Source organism: Euprymna scolopes, chromosome 17 (genome assembly GCF_053919585.1).
Source record: "Euprymna scolopes isolate OS-2025 chromosome 17, ASM5391958v1, whole genome shotgun sequence".
In the NCBI taxonomy this organism is placed as follows: domain Eukaryota; kingdom Metazoa; phylum Mollusca; class Cephalopoda; order Sepiida; family Sepiolidae; genus Euprymna; species Euprymna scolopes.
Genome location: NC_136498.1, coordinates 110667822 through 110684779, shown reverse-complemented (window position 1 = coordinate 110684779; position 16958 = coordinate 110667822). Strand labels below are relative to the sequence as shown.

General features: G+C 32.4%; 1 protein-coding gene across 3 annotated transcripts in view; it reads left to right on the top strand.

Moving 5' to 3' along the window:
• Positions 1–16958, top strand: part of LOC145296877 (EF-hand calcium-binding domain-containing protein 14-like) — a 130901-nt gene that overhangs the window by 100824 nt on the left and 13119 nt on the right. For all 3 annotated transcript variants that reach the window (XM_080143012.1, XM_080143011.1, XM_080143013.1), the window contains exons 3-8: positions 2170–2315; positions 4728–4826; positions 8264–8383; positions 10533–10613; positions 11947–12033; positions 16922–16958. The exon at positions 16922–16958 is cut by the window's right edge and continues 183 nt beyond it. In XM_080143012.1, coding sequence (XP_079999138.1) covers positions 2170–2315; positions 4728–4826; positions 8264–8383; positions 10533–10613; positions 11947–12033; positions 16922–16958 — 570 coding nt within the window. The remainder of the gene's footprint in view (positions 1–2169; positions 2316–4727; positions 4827–8263; positions 8384–10532; positions 10614–11946; positions 12034–16921) is intronic.

Below are 16958 nucleotides of genomic sequence, written 5' to 3'. Positions count from 1 at the left end.
TATGTTTATGTCTCTTGTAAACTCCTGTTTTGTGTTACCAATGATGCTACTATTTCCGTTCCATGTAGTTCTTTTGATTGACGATTATTTCTCGTGTTCTACTCTATTTGTGATCTTTTTTTTTTCTTTCTCCCTTATTGTTATTGTGGTGTGTTCACCTTACTGATAATAATAAACTCATCAGTCCACAAAGGGTTAATCCACAGGAATAACATGACCTCGTTCTGTCAGCCATGACTGGATAGAAATCTTAAGTAATTCACAATTGTATTTTGAGTTGTTCACACTGAGGATTGAACCTTCAACCTCGAGAAGAGTGTAACTTACAACTGAATACTTTATCCACTACATCATAAGTCCTTGAATTCTTAGTACGAAAAGAGGAAGAATTTTCTTCCTATTATAAGAATGAAAGCTTAACATAGTGTTGTTGAACCACATCAAGTATTCAAAGAGAGAGAAACATCCCAGACACAAAATTTCTTTAACTTGATTGCAAACACCTATGAGAGTAAGAGAGATGAATTTAAAATGATTTAACCCTTTGTGGATTGGTGGGATCCTTAGAGACCCTAGTGAGTCATGTGATGGTAAAGATCTTTTGATATTTAACAAAAAAAAAAATAACCATATTCACGGATTTTAATCATCAGTGGCTTATGAATATTCATAAGTATTAATGGCTTAAGATAATTAATTTCAATGAAATTACGACCAAAAAACATACCACTAGGGTCCTTAGAAATCTCACTGAGCTTTCATTTCTAGCTTCTTTCTATTTTGTTTTCATGCAATTTAAAAAAAATTTTTTTAAAAGTTGCTAATTAATTTACTTGCCATGTTAATCGGTTTGTGTCCAAGAGAACCAAAGTCAATAACATGTCATGGAAAGTAGATAATGCATGTGGATGTGTTATCGGCAGCTCCAGTAACCCTCCCTTCTCCTTTTTTGTCCTTCAGTCCTCATTTCCAATGAGTGATTTTTCTGACAAAGGGTGAAGAAAAAGCTACTTTCTAGGTCGGTAGTACCTTGTAAAGAGTAGCCTGAGATATCGGAAAATTTCTGTTTCTATGTCTATCCTTGTGGTCATGTCACTAGTAAGGGTGCTGGAGGTAAATGTTTCATCTGGGCTGACGTTACCCGCCTGATAGTCAGGGACCCGAACCTTGGATTAACCACTAAGGAGGCTGTCCTATCAGCAGGTGCTAAGTACCGGGCCTGCTGTATTGCCATTTGGTGAATGGATTCTGGACGATACAGTAGTTTTTGGTAGGGCCTCTCGATGCCATATTAGTGGGTAATTGTTATGGCTTTACCTTATCATGTGCCACAAAACAAACAAAAACAAAATTTCGTCTTTTTCTCTCTTATTTTTCCTCTCTGTCCTGCTCCAACCAAGTCTACCGACCTGCTCCACAAACCCCAAAACCTCAACAATCATGACAAATCTCAAAAAAAAAAAAAAAACATGAATAAACCTAGAACCCCACCCTCCAACGTAGACCCCTACTACCAGGTCTCCTTCTCCAACATCAGGGGTCTATGTTCCAACCTTTCAGAGGTTGAAACACAATTACAGGAGACGAAACTGAACGTATTCTTTAAACAAATTCCTGATAAACCGCCCCTTTAAGTAAGACATTATTAACAATTACTACAATATTATACCATTGATTACTGTACATGCAATAACCCTTATCCCCGAGTGTCTTCCAGGCCTTGATAAGTGGTGACTTCCATGTAAAAAAAAAAAAAATGTTATGTCTTTTTTTTTTTTTTTTTTAAATATTTAATTGCTTATATTTACTTGTTCGAGATGTAAATTTTTTAAAAATAAAAATATTTTTTTATTTATTTTCTTTTTTTTCAATATTTTTATTTGTTACATACACGCATAAGAAAAAAACTACAATATATAAACGATATAGGGTTTAGTCACAAAAGGCTTGAAAAATACATGCATAAAGTTTGGTTATTCTGAAATCATACATTATATATTTATCCCACTCGAAAAAATGGTGTCAGTGTTGACCCAATTGGTTTTCTTTGTAATTTTGAACATCTAGTCCATGAAGATTTAATGAAATATTTTATTTTTGTTACTTTTAAACCATTTTTAGTTTTCCACTTGAGATATTTGAAGAAAACATGTTATTTTTGTTTTTCAGTTGAAAGTCAAAACCATTGTACCCCAGAGGAGTTCCAACGGTTACATACTCAAATTCAGGAATTAAACAAAACCCTAAATAATTTTAAAGATGGTAAAAATGGCCTCCAATCTGTTTTGACCAAAGTTAATTCACTTAGCACGACAGTAAGTGTGTACTATTTTCTATTTTTGTTTTCATTCCTTGGTTCATGTTATCTCCATGCTAAAAAAATGAATAAAATTTTTGCTTTGAATGTTTTCAAATTTCCTATTTGTTTTGAGAGATTTTGTGCCTCTCAAATTATAATTTAATGGATAGTGTAGACATTGTTATGAAATCAATGATTGGTACCTATTTTAGGGACAATTACAGTGTGATTGAAAAGTAACTCCCTATTTTAGAATACATACAATTTATTTTTTAAATATAATCTATACAATTAATGAATATGAGAAGAAAATATGATGCATGAACTTTTATTTCAAATTCAATATAGAAGCCTTCATTTGCCACTAGCTTTTCAAGTCAGTTAGGAATTGCATCCACTGATTTCGTAAGAAACTCTTTCAAAATGGTAGCCATGACTTCACATATTTGCCCTTGAAGTTCTAAATTTCTTGGTTTGATTCTGTAAACTTGCTCTTTCAGCCAACCTCAAAGAAAAAAAAGTCACAGGATATTAAGTCAGGACTTCTGGTCCACCATTCGTGCAAACCATGATGTCGAATTTATCTTTTAGGGCATTCAGCCATTCATGAACAACAAAAGCAAAGTGTTGAGCTACCTCAATATGTTGAGATGAAATTTGGCCAATTATTAGTGCTTCGGACAATATTGAAGATTTGATTTTTATACAAGATGGAGCTCCTCCACACTTTGCTATTGTTTATGAGCGATTGAACACCCAATTCCATGGAAAATGGATAAGTCGTCACAGTTCGCATAAATGGTTAGCCAGAAGTTCTGACTTAATGCCCTGTGACTTTTTCTCTGGGGTTGATTGAAAGAGCAAGTCTACTCAACAAAACCAAGAAATTTAGAAGAACTTGAAGGGCGAATACATGAAGTTATGGCTACCATTCTGCAAGAGTTTCTTACAAAATCAGTTGATGCGATTCCTGATCAACTTGAAAAGCTAGTGGCGAAGGAAGGTGCATATATTGAATTTTAAATAAAAATCCATGCATTATACTTTGTTCTCATATTTCATAAATCATATTTCAAAAATAAATTGTATTTGAAGATATTGAGTTACTTCACCCTGTACAGCACTAATTAATTGATGAGAAAAAAAAACAAGAATTTAAAATATAAGAAATAATAAAATAATTCCTCAATTTATTTTGAAAATCTAAACGCGGAATGAATTCTAGAATTATGAATGCAAGATTTATTTTCAAACTTACAGGAAATATATAAAATGTATGCCAAAAGTCCTTTACCTGTGAAAGGAATATACCTATTTTAAAAGTTTGAAAACTTGTATAACTATAAGTTTGAAGAGTTATTTCCCTTAGATTATTTCTTATGGAATTAATTTGTTTATCCCCATCTTTTCCTTTTTTTTTTTTAAATCTTTTCTTTTTTCTTCACATTTTTCCTCTTTCTTCACATTTTTCCTCTTTCTTCACATCTTTTCCTCTTTCTTCACATCTTTTCCTCTTTCTTCACATCTTTTCCTCTTTCTTCACATCTTTTCCTCTTTCTTCACATCTTTTCCTCTTTCTTCACATCTTTTCCTCTTTCTTCATATCTTTTCCTCTTTCTTCACATCTTTTCCTCTTTCTTCACATCTTTTCCTCTTTCTTCACATCTTTTCCTCTTTCTTCACATCTTTTCCTCTTTCTTCACATCTTTTCCTCTTTCTTCACATCTTTTCCTCTTTCTTCACATCTTTTCCTCTTTCTTCACATCTTTTCCTCTTTCTTCACATCTTTTCCTCTTTCTTCACATCTTTTCCTCTTTCTTCACATCTTTTCCTCTTTCTTCACATCTTTTCCTCTTTCTTCACATCTTTTCCTCTTTCTTCACATCTTTTCCTCTTTCTTCACATCTTTTCCTCTTTCTTCACATCTTTTCCTCTTTCTTCATTTGTTTTGTCTCTTCTGTCGTTTTTCTTTTGTTTGTCTGTTTTCTGGTTTTATTTTTCTCTTTAATAAAACAAAAAATTTCTGTTTAAAACTCTACTAGCGAAATTAAATGGTTATTACTAGGGCTATGACAACAGCATATTCTTTTCATTGTTTTGACTCTCAAGTATATATCCGACACCGACACAATCAACCGAGAACCACATCACTCTACATAAAAACATAAGATATCAATGGATATATACCTGAGAATCAAAACAAGAAAAAAAAAATCTGCTGTTGTCATAGCTCTAGTTATTACAGAGAAATACCCAGTTATCGTATAAAATTGTTAAACTTAAATTGTCAAGATCGACAGGATTTAACCTTTTGTTTTATTGAATATTTTGGATGGATTTCTTTTAGGTTTTAATATATTTTCCATTATTTCTTTCCTTTATTCTTTTTTGAATTGAAATGTAAATGTTTCCTTCTCTTCATTTTAAGGTGACTGAATTAAAACAAAAAACTGATGATTTAGATGAACGAGTAGCGAAGGCTCCATTACTCCAGACTCTACCAAAGAAAGTTGATACCACATCAAAGGTAATAAGTGGGAAAAAAAAAAATTAAATTAAACATTTTTTTTTTTTTTTGGTAATTAAAATTTCATGCAAAATGTAAATAATGATGAAGATATGATCAATTTGTTGTTACCTAGCAACAGTTCTTTGTTTTTGTGGATCCCAAGAATACGGATTAGTCATAGCCGCACAAACCAATCTATTTTTAAGTAGAAATTGGAAAAATCAGAACTTTTTAGGGTATCAGAATCTGTAAAATTTGAGCATTTTCTGATGTCAAAAACAATTTTTTTTTTATTTTAAACTTAGTTTTCAATTGATAATAATAAGTATATATTAATTTTCAACAAACTAGTTAAACTAAAAGGTATAGTATTTCTTTACATTTGCAAAAATTTGTGCATATTACACAGGTTTTTATAAATTCAAAATTAAAAACTTTATAGCTAAATATTTAGAAATTTTACTAAAATTGGAATCGTCTCATTACTAGCTGTAAGACCAGAATCTTTCTGTAATGTGAATCGAGTTTTCTTTCTTTTTTTCTCTGACAATTCCTACCATGCTTTCAATCTGCAGTTAGGTACAACAGTCATGTATGCATGCAATACGGTGTCACTGTTTACCTGGATAATCTGTATGAACCTGTATCGCTTTATTCTTGTTTCTCTAGTTTATATTTTTAAAACAAACGACTGCGTCAGTCCAACATTATTGTTCGTTTGTTTCCATTTCTAATACAGTATTTTTATTATTTGCATTACTGTTCTCAATGTTTTTGCTGATGTAACCTCCGACCTTCGTGTACATCTCGTTAAACTCTGGAATCTGTGCAGAATTTCAAATGGAACACTTTATTTAATTCATAGGGTGGGGGTAGCTTGCTCACATTTGATCAACCATAACTTGGTAGAAGTTGTAAACAATTCATAATTATATTCTTAGTATCGCGTATACTGAGGATTGAACCATCATCCTTCAGATGACTATCATAGAATATTTAAAAATTTATTCACTTTGCAGACTTTGTGCATAGGCTAAAGAAACCCCAGCACAAAAATTGTTTTGAAAATTCCTCAATAGACTGTATTTCAAATAATTCTTAGAGATTTTTTTTTTTCTTGTTTTTGGATCAATGTTGTCAGTGTTTTCATCTTAAGCTTATGTCTGATATCAGTTTAAAAAAAAAAAATCTGACACAAAATGTTAAAATTTTTATCATTAATTCAAAGTTTTATAAATATATCATGTACATTATTTATTAATGCATGTGAAAGGATATTCATTTCTGATCAAAATGGTAGTATTTTGAGGACTTTAAGTGTTTTTTTTTTTTAAATATGATTATTTTGATAGAACTTAGTTGAAATCTATGATTATCCAAAACGTTTTATGGCCCGTGGGTATTGCTACAGGAAACATTCCTTCCTAAATTAGTAATATGGTACAATGTTCTTGACATACTTCATTAACACTAATAAAGTATTCCTTTGCTCACTGGTTTCAAATGAAAACATCACATTACACATTGTTGTCAATATTATTATTAGTAGTAGCAGTACTAAAATGGGTGACCATTTAGGAATTACAGCTTGTCTTTGCATTGTTTCCAGTCGTTCTGGACTTCTCCTTGCCATTGGACTCAAGCAGTGCGGATTCAGGAGAGGTGTGGTTAGGATTGCACAATCCTTACCTCACAGTTACACGCGCAGTTATCCTTATAGAGGGTATCCATTGTCTTTTGAGATTGAACAGAGGTATTGTAGTAATAGCAGTACTTGTATTACGAATTAATGTCAAATGCTTCTTATGTCTTGTAATATTAGTAGTAATATTACCATGTGGTGGGCCATATTAACAACTAATTACAGAGTATCAACATTATTGTTATTCACTAAATGTTTTTGCACAGCTCATCAGAGATTACCCATTAATAACAATTGCTCGTGTTCTCTGGAGTTTGAGTGACAACAAATCTCCCCAGATTTAGTAGTATTCTCCCCTCTTTCGGTAACCTTTGCAAATGAATTTGTTATCACAACAGCCGTTTGCCATTGATTTCTCGCTGGCAATGACTGTTGGTCTTCACTAGAATTTGGGTGGAAATAAGCCTCCCCAAGTTCCCAGGCATCTTCATGCTCATCTAGTGGAGGTCTGATTAGTGCTTTCTCTCCTTGGTCTTGGCATCCTCCTTGACTTCTCGACTATTTGGTGGGGTGCCAGTCGATGCTGATACTATATTTTCAAAAATTTTAATCTTATTTTATTTTGGGGGTGGTGGTATAGTTAACATTTCACAGTATCAGTTTTCTTGGTTATCTGTCGTTGTATTCTGTTTTTGTTTTCTTAGTATTCATAGTTTATGAGGGTTAGGCTCCACATTCTAGGATTTTCAGATTTCAGCTGTTGTAGTTATTGCTGTTATGTCTTCTTTCCCTTCCTCTTATTCCAATTTCTCCCATTCTGTTTTCAAAATTTTTTTTTTTAAGTATAGTTCCTAGTGCTGTTACGATTATTGGTGTTATCGTTTCTTTCTTCATATTTCGTATCCCTTTCAGCTCTCTGTCCAGTTGCGTGTATTTGCTTCACTTCTCCTTCGTCTTGATGTTCATCCTGTGGTCTGCTTGGATGACAAAATTTATGATTATTATTTTTTTATTATTGCTGTTGTTATTATACACTTTTTCCTTACAATTTTTAGCAAATTTCATTTTGGTACCATGCCAATTTTTCTTTCAATTCTAGATTGGATATGACATGTTTCTTTTATAGAATATGTAGTTTAATGGTTGGCTTTTATTGTTTAGACAAAGCATATATATATATATATATGCATACAATCTTGCTAGTATTAAGCAGTTTTGAAAAAACATACTGATCTAAAATTAATTTTATGAATACATTTTAAAATTAATATTTTTTTTTTGTCTCTTATGTTTTGTTTGTAAAAGCAGTTAAAACATTTGATGTTTGTGGATTGATCTTTTAAATTCATGTATTTCAGGTGAGAACATTACATATTTACATGTCCTGTTGAAATTAGTATAAATTCTGAATATTACCAAAAAAAAATGATCCAGTAGATGTGCTAAATGTATTTTTAACAGAAAATAATCCACATATGCTCATATTTTTTTTGTTTTTTTTTAGACATGGCAAACCCTTTAATTAAATTTAAATCAAAGGTTATCTTTATTTTCATACTGAATTGGTTTCAGAATTCTTCACCATTAAAACATAAAACTTGATAATTTGGTAAATTCTATTTTTACTTGCAATTATTTTTCTACCAAGTCATTTTTTTCTAATTTTTGGAATTTATATTTCTACATAATATGTAAGTATGTGATGTAATGTTTTCACCTGAAATGTGTTGGTTTAAAAGCTTACCAAGCTATACAAGGACCAAATATTTTATACTCATAAAAAAAAAATATATTTGATGCTATCTCTTAACAGACCCTTGCCAATCTGGGCAGTGATATGAAGAACCTCCAAGAAAGGGTGACAACATTACAGAAAAAACATCAAGAAGCCACTGCGAAGTACGCAGATTTAACTACGAAACTAAAAGCTCTTGTAAGTTACATGTTTTTTGTTTTATTAATTTTGATTACATCTGTACCCTTTACTCCAACAATGTCCGGTCCTGGATATGACCTTAAACTATATCCAGTGATGAGGCCTCAGCTTGCGGGCTTTGGGGAGTGTGGAGCCACCCTTTAATTACCATTGCTCCCAGGTCCACTCTGACCCGGAGTGGTAGTACCTGTTAGGGTTCCAACTATGGGTTAAATAGAAACCGACTTGAAAACAACAAATATATTCTATTAAAAAATTATTCTTCAAAATCTTTGGATTCGGCATTAAATAACCCGAAAAGGCTTCATATGCTGTAAAACAACCAACTAACCAACAATGTCCAGTGGTTGACGTCACCAATTCGGACAAACTGGATCCCAGTTGGTCACTTGGTACTGGGTGGTTACTTTGAAGGTTTGGGTGTTGAAAGGTCCTGTTCCAACAAACTACCACTCTCCCCATATTGTAAAACAATCAGTAGGGCAGTCTGTTCAACACTGTTCGCCAAAGTCTGTATCACTGGAGAGCAAAGGTCATTTCAAACCAAAAGAAGAAAAAAAATAAGTTGATGACTGATCCTTTTGTATAAAGCAAATTGATTATTCGTTGAAATATAACACAATTCTGATCATTCACAAGTCTTTGACTTGAGATCTTAATGTTTGTGTCTGAACTGCACTATTGGTGAAGTCTGGGTGATTTTCAGGTTTAGTGATCTCAAACCTAAGTCGAGGGTTAATCTTGCAATAATGTGGATTCCGTATGTGAGTAGAACAGAGTCTTCATCTTACATTAAGAATTCGATGAGCATGATTCTATTCTTTTTCCAATAGAATTTAATTCATAATTTTCAATAATACATTATCGTTTCAAGATTTCAGTAATATTTAAAATTCCCAATTCTTTGGCTGACAATGGCATCTGTTGGTGGTTCTTGAAACTAAAATATAAACATTCGCCTCATGTCACTGACATGCAGAAGTGCCATGCTAAGCTTCTTTCTAATAGTATGGATTTAGGCAAACCTGTTCTATTACAGATATTTTAACCGTAATCTCTGAACACATATCATGCTCTGGATAAGGCAAGGGAAGCTTGGGCTGTAACTCGTGATATATACAAAGCCTTTGACAAGGTCTGACATGAAGGTCTTCACATGAACATTATAGGGAATTTCTGAACGGATACTTAACATAATCAGATTCTTCCTAGACGAGAGAACAATCAGGCTGTCATCTATAGTTGTACGTCTAAACATGATATCAATGCAGGGGCTCCTCAGGAGTCAGTCCTGAACCTTTATTATTCCTGATATTCATAAATGAAATTGTGTTTGAGATGGGTATATGTGCTGATGACACCACGTTCTAGAATAGACATGAGGGAAGAACGAATGTATACATATCTAAAGCAATTGCAGAAATATTAGAAAATGACCTTCCGTCTGTAGTGGGATGAGGCCGTAGGTGGATAGTAACATTTAATGCTACTAAGACTAAGCGTCTTTCTTTTATCAACTGCAAAACACCTTCTCCATCACTGATAACCATGACAACACCCTACCTGAGAGCCCATCGTTCAAGCTTATCAACTTACAAATCATGTTGCCTGTGAATGTTAACAAATACATTGAGGACATTGCTAAAGGTGCTGCAAAGAAGATTGACTCTCTCTACCAACACCAGAGAGCATCCTATATCTTTACAAAGCTACAATTTGCTCATGCCTGTGTTTTTGTCACATATGAGCTGATGCATTTACCACTAGTCTTCCACTCCTAGATAAGGTTTAAAAAAAAAAAAAGTCTCAGATCTAATAGATCTCACTATCTGCCAAGCTCCAGCTTTTGTCCCATCACCACACTGTTGCATTGATATGCCTGTTTTACAAATACTTTAATGTGCTTTGATAAACTCGCAGCACTTGTGCCTCCTCGATGTACATACTCCTGAAAAACGGCAAAATCCCACCCCTTCACTGTTGAGGTTCCTGGATGCATGGCATACAACATTGAGGTTGACAATATTGTTGAGTGGGAGCACCATGTGGTATTACACTGGCACAAAATTTGAAATCATAATAGGGTAAGATTCTTTTTTTATGATTTAATTAAAAACTGAATGTTTTGGGTTTTTTTTCTTTGCAGGAACATGATACAGTGATTTCAGAAATTGATCAGCTCAATATTACTTCTATAGAAAATATGAATGCTTTACGCAAACATTTGGTAAGGGTTTTCTTTTTTTCTTTTCTTTTTTTCTTTTCTTTTTTTCTTTTCTTTTTTTCTTTTCTTTTTTTCTTGTTTTTTTCTTGTTTTTTTCTTGTTTTTTTCTTGTTTTTTTCTTGTTTTTTTCTTTTTTTTTCTCTTTTTTTTTTTTTTTTTTTTTTTTTTTCTGGTTTTAGTTTTTTAAAACTTGTTTACCAAGACCTGACCAGGGTTATAGTTGAACAGAATGTCTAGTTTTTTTTTAATGTCTTTTCAGGTATTTATTTAGGCAGATTCACTAATAATTGCCTAAAAGTGATCAAAATTGAGATCGATATGATTGAAACAAGAAACTGGTGTCCCCAGTAAAAGTGGTTGCTTAACATGAAACAATTTTTATGATTAGTTTTTCAAAAAATTCTCCTCTGTAAAAAATGGTATGGGATTGCTTCCCTGCAGACCACAACATGGTAGTCTTCAAATTTAATGTCAAGAAGTACTTATTATAAAGTGTCTTCATATGTAATCCAATTCTGTTCATTTCATCAATTATTTTTATTTTTCTTATAACATTTTGCAGTTTGTAACCCCCCCCCCATTTTTCCTGTTTAAAGATAATGTCTATCAAAATAATCCTGATTATTTTTGAACTGAAAATGGTCATCACAGGCAAAATTTTATTCACGTTTTCATGGGTGACATTTGATGAATTACGAGTTTTCTAAATTTTATTTTTCTGCTTCTATTATATAGAGGGAAAATGTCTTTGTATATCTGCTAAAAACTTATGCGCATTAAAGCGGTACGAATGTGGTATCGTTATAAGAGCGACCTCTTTGATGCGTGATATAAAAAAAAATAGAAAAAAACATTATTTCATGTAGAAATGTTGTTTTGTTTGAAGAGGGGACAGTTAAGAACCTTCTTTTCGATGCTGTTTATAAATCACACATTGTTTTGTGTTAAAAAGATAAATTTGCAAAGTCATAACCTATGTCGTGGTGGTCTGGTCGATAACCTGTTCGCTTACGAACTTTTGCGCATTTTTTTTTTTTTTTGTTTCTTACAAAGTTTTGGTTTTGCTTCTGGCTGATGGCGCTGAAGTTCTGTTTTTTTTTTTTTTTTTTTTTTGTAATTTTTTTTATTTAACATATTTTACGACTAGGCAATGCCAGGGCCCCCCGCCTCCCTCTACTAGTTAAAAATAAAAATAGTACCCTTATTATCGATGGTACAATTGTTCTAGTCGAGAAGGAAAAGGGCAATTTTATTAATTTTTTAAAAGTTAAAAAAATTTTTTCCATTTCTTTTTTTTTTTTTTTACCTAATGAATTTTTTTTTTTTTTTTTTTTAGGGAGAACTTGATAATAAAATGGAAAATGAAGTGTTGAGGGTTAATAATATCTCTGCGGCTGTTATACAAATGTCTGCTCAGGTTTACGTAAGTTTTTCTCATTTCCTTTATTAAAATAAACAAAAATACAGACAAATCTTTATGATGTACACACCTGTAATGGAATGCAAATATCATATTGTAAATTCACATAAATTGATCAATTTTTTTTTTTTTTTTATCAAAAAATTTTTTTTAACGAAGGCAGTCAAATTTCATGATGAGCAAAACGAGCTCCCATGTTTTAGAATGTGTCAAGGGTAACAACTGAATTCCACTACAGTGATTTTGTTTGTCTTCAAGATAAAACATTTGATATATTAAAAATTGTAAATTTAAATTGTTTTTGTAGTTAACAAACTGTTTAATAAATTTACATAATTTTTTTGGAATATGACCTCTTCATTCCATGATGAATACATACATCATAATGACTTTTTTGCATTTTTTTTAATCAAGTATTTTAATTCAATTAGAACAAGAAATGATACAAATTATTTGTTCTAAAAAAAAAAAAATCACACTGTCCTAATAAATAAAAAAACAAAAAAAAACTTTAACTGATTCTTGATAAAGGCAACTTTATAATATCACTGATAATCTTGCTTGGTTGCTTGCTCATGAAATGTTTTAGATGGAGGAAAGGCAAATGAGATGAGAAATGTTAGCAGGAGGGGAAATGAGATATGTAGCAGCAATTTTTGTTTTTATTTACTTTTTTTGTTGTTTATGTAATTTTTATCAAATGAGAAATTTGCCATTATTTTATGCGTAGCAAAACTTTTTTTTTTTTTTAATTTTATTTATTTTTTTTTTTTTCTATTGTCTCCCTAAATGTTGGATCATTTAGAACAAATGACAAAACGAAATCATTCTTCATTTGTTGAAAATCTCAGCATTCATTCAATTTTATGTAAAACTAGCTTTTCAGCCTGACGTTGCCCGGGTGTTTGGAGGTGTATGTTGAGCAAAAAGAAAAAGAAAAAAAAAAAAGTGGTCAATTTTTTTAAACTTTGACCCCTATTATGACCCTGTAACATTTATTGTTTTGGGTTCAAATCAAGTTATTAAGTTAGATCCATATCCAAGGAACCTATATCTAAAATTTCAATTGTTTATACTCAAAATTGGCGGAGAAGTTTGGTAGTGTTCTCAAAGGTCAAATCGTTGAACTTTGACCCCTTAACTGCCAAATTTCTGTCCGAAAACGGATTACAAAGATTTTCCCAAATCTCAGTACCCTGTATATCAAATTTCGAGTCTGTAGACTGAAAATTGATAGTTATTGCATAGGGAAATGTACAGAGACAGATACTTTCACTTTTATAGATATACTAGCATGACCGCCCGGCGTTGCCCGGGTGTTTGGATGTGTATGTTGAGCAAAAAAAAAAAAAAAAAAAAAAAAAAAAGTGGTAGTAGGAAGGCAGGCTCGAACCTGTACCGCAAAGGAGGAAAAGAACGGGGTAAAACCTAACGTTTATGCTGTTACGACCACCGGCAAACCGGAAGCAACATTTTTGAAAAAATTATGGCTAGACAATCTAAAGGAGAGGATAACTTTAAAAAATATCGGCGAAAAAAGTGCCCCCCTCCCTGTAGGAAAGTGCCTAGTTGAAGGGGAAGATATTAATGTTTTTAGCCAATTTTTCGATATTTGTGGTATGAAAGATTGGATTTTAAAACAATACTGATCTTGGTAAAATCTGTTGCCTCTATTGAAAGTTTAAGGCAGACATGCAAACATACATACATACATTTATATATTGGTAATTAAAAATTTTCGACCCAAACTGATGAAAAAGCTTGCCCTATCTGACTACCCTTTATGTAAAATTTCAAATATTTAGACCAGAAATTGTCTGAGTAATTTGGAAAAGACCGCAGAGGTCAATTTTTTTAAAACTTTGACCCCTATTATGACCCCCTAAAATTTATTGTTTTGGTCTCAAATCAAGTTATCAAGTTAGATCCATGTCAAGGAACCTATATCTAAAATTTCAAGGGCGTAGACCCAAAATTGTCCGAAGAGTTTGGTAGAGTTTTCAAAGGTCAAATCGTTGAACATTGACCCCTTAATCGCCAAATTTCTGGCCCAAAACTGATCACATTGATTTTCCCAAATCTCAGTAACCTGTATATCAAATTTCGAGTCTGTAGACTAAAAATTGACAGTTATTGCGTAGGGAAATGTACACACACAGACACTTTATATATATATATATATATATATATATAGATAGATAGATAGATTGTTTTGTAATTTTGCTTTGCTACGTCTAAAACTAGAATTATTAAAAGAATTTGATAATTTTAATCCCAACAAAGGGTCAAAATTTATCAGAGGTCACTTGATTTAATTTTGCATATCTTGACCTTTTTTGACTTGATTATTTATTTTTTATGGTAGTCTTCATCTTTAATTGAGGCCAGGACATAGCAATGGTGTATGCTACATCGCTCAACAAATGCTGACTCACAACATTTTTTGCCACGGTCTTCTCCTCCTTTTCTGATCATGTTGTTGTCCCTCACATTGGTGGCTGCCGAGGGAGGCGTGCAGGTTCACAAGTATAAATAAAAAAAAAAACTAAAAACAGAAAAGGCACTCTGGGTATATATGTGTGTGCGACAAAATTAACCCTCTACACGCTATGATCCACAACTACATAGTTGTCTGCTGAGGTTGTTTGTCAGTTGCCGTCGGCTTATCTCGATTTGCTCAGAGCCACACACTGCGATGTGCTCCAAGTCACAACCTGCTTTTCACTTTGTCAAACTCAAAATAAAACAGTCCTCAACTGTCACAAATTCTAGACTGTCCGTAAACTGTCTGTTACAAACTGTCACAAAATTTATTGTCACACTTAAAACTACCTACTTTTATGTTTGGTCTTTTATCCGCCACACCTTGATTAGCAATCCTATTTTAGCCTTTTGTGTTTCTTGGTGAACAACTTCTTCCCTATTGTTTTGCTGATAAACTTATTTCCTCTTCCATTTTATTTAACACTGGGTTGGGGGATGGTAGGAACGTTAATATTATCACAATAAGACTAAATTAAAAAAAACCATTGAGTCTCCCCATATTGCATTTTATCAACCAAGCCCCGACTCTTGTCGCAGTGCTGCAGTGTTTCATCCTTGTGCCTGTTTTACAAGCACTTTAATGGAGTGTGCTTTGGCGAACTCGTAGCAGCTATGTCTCTTCGATGTAAGTATGCTTGACTAACCAGACAAGCAGCAAAATCCTACCCCTTCACTATAGAAGTCTCTAGGGTGCTTGTGCAGTTACTAAAGATATTAAAAACATTTTGAAAAAAAAACAAAAAAAAAAACTATTGTATGTACTTGTTATAGAATAAAGTCTCATAAAAAAATTGCTTTATTTTATTTTTTTTTATTTATTTATTTTTTTTTTTTTACAGAGGAAAATCAAATTTTAATCAGACTGTTGTATCGTCCTCATCTTGCCTATTTCCACAGATGAGGATGGAGTGTCTTTAAACGAAAAAGCGATTAACAAAGGACAAAATAAAAAAGGGATTAAAAAAGGGTCGCAAAACTGTAAAATAAGTGAAAAAAAAATGTTTATCTAGGTATTTTTTCTGCCCATATTTCCAAATCTCGTCAAATTTTGACAAACTTAAGCAGGTTATTTGCCCTGTTCCTCATCCAAGATGGCGACCATACGATCAATCTTAAAATTTGATTTTCTTCTGTACAAAAAAAAAAACACCCTACTGGATCAAATTAAATGATTAAAAAAAAAAAAAAAAAAAAAAAAATTTTTAAATAATTATTTTATTCTATAATGGTTACGTACACCATAGTTCTTTTTCAGTATCTTCGTTTTTTTATGTCCTTGTTCATTTTTAATGTCTTTGGTAAACTGCACAAGCACTGGTAAGCTTTTTATTCTAATATATGGTCTATATAACAGGTATATATTTATAACAGCACCTGTGATATAAGTGTTATATATACATCGCTCAGGTCATTTGTGGGTGTCGGAGTTTACACATAAAATTCATTTAATACGTAACAGTTCTCTTTACAAAACGTATACATATGTATTTTTGTTGCAAGATCTTGTTCCAGATTTTTTTCTCTTCTCGTTCATAGTTCTTCAATAGTTGCCATACTGCAAAATAATGGTTCCTCCGAAAGAAAACACCATGATGTGAACTTATCTTTCTTTATATTAATATTTATTCACGTTCCTAGGTCTCCTCCAGAGTTGGCACGTCTTTTCTCTAGAGTCTTACATTGTCTGTTTTTAGCCAATTAAAATACTTCCTGACTGGCAAAGCCAAACTCCTCCTGTGGACGGCTTCCAACTCTGCACCTCTAACTAACAGACTAACCTCCAACTGAATCTCTCCTACTATGTGTATAAATCAAATGCTTTCTCTGTCGACGACCATGATCACATTTTGTTTGATAAAGCCTAAACATATTTGTTCATTCTAAAATTCCTAAATCTTTCTTATAAATATCTAATTGTAAAAATGTCCCTCCATACATTCTTTTTGCTATTGATACATTCTTTTTTTGTTGTTGAAATATTTTCTATTAAATAAACATTGACAATTGCAAGCACTATCACTTTAATTAGGTCGACCAGTGTTTTCCGAGGATACGAATATTCAACAATTAGTCTTGTTGAAGAGGTTCCCTTGAAATGGTAGACCTTGATTTCTCTCTTTGCTTTCTGCTTCCCTGACTGTGCTAACATACAGAAATTGAAATGTAATGCCAATAGACATCTCGTTGCTCAACTCTCTGCATAGTGCCTCTGTAAGTATAGTCCCAAATAGTACACCCTTATGTCCAAGTGGCAATACTTTATTTGACACGAATAAGAGTTAAGAAAATTTTTTTCAAATGCTGAATATTTATTAAAAATCTTTTTTTTTTTTTTTTTTTTTGTCAGGCTCTAAACTCTTCCAAATCAGAACTACAGAATCAGA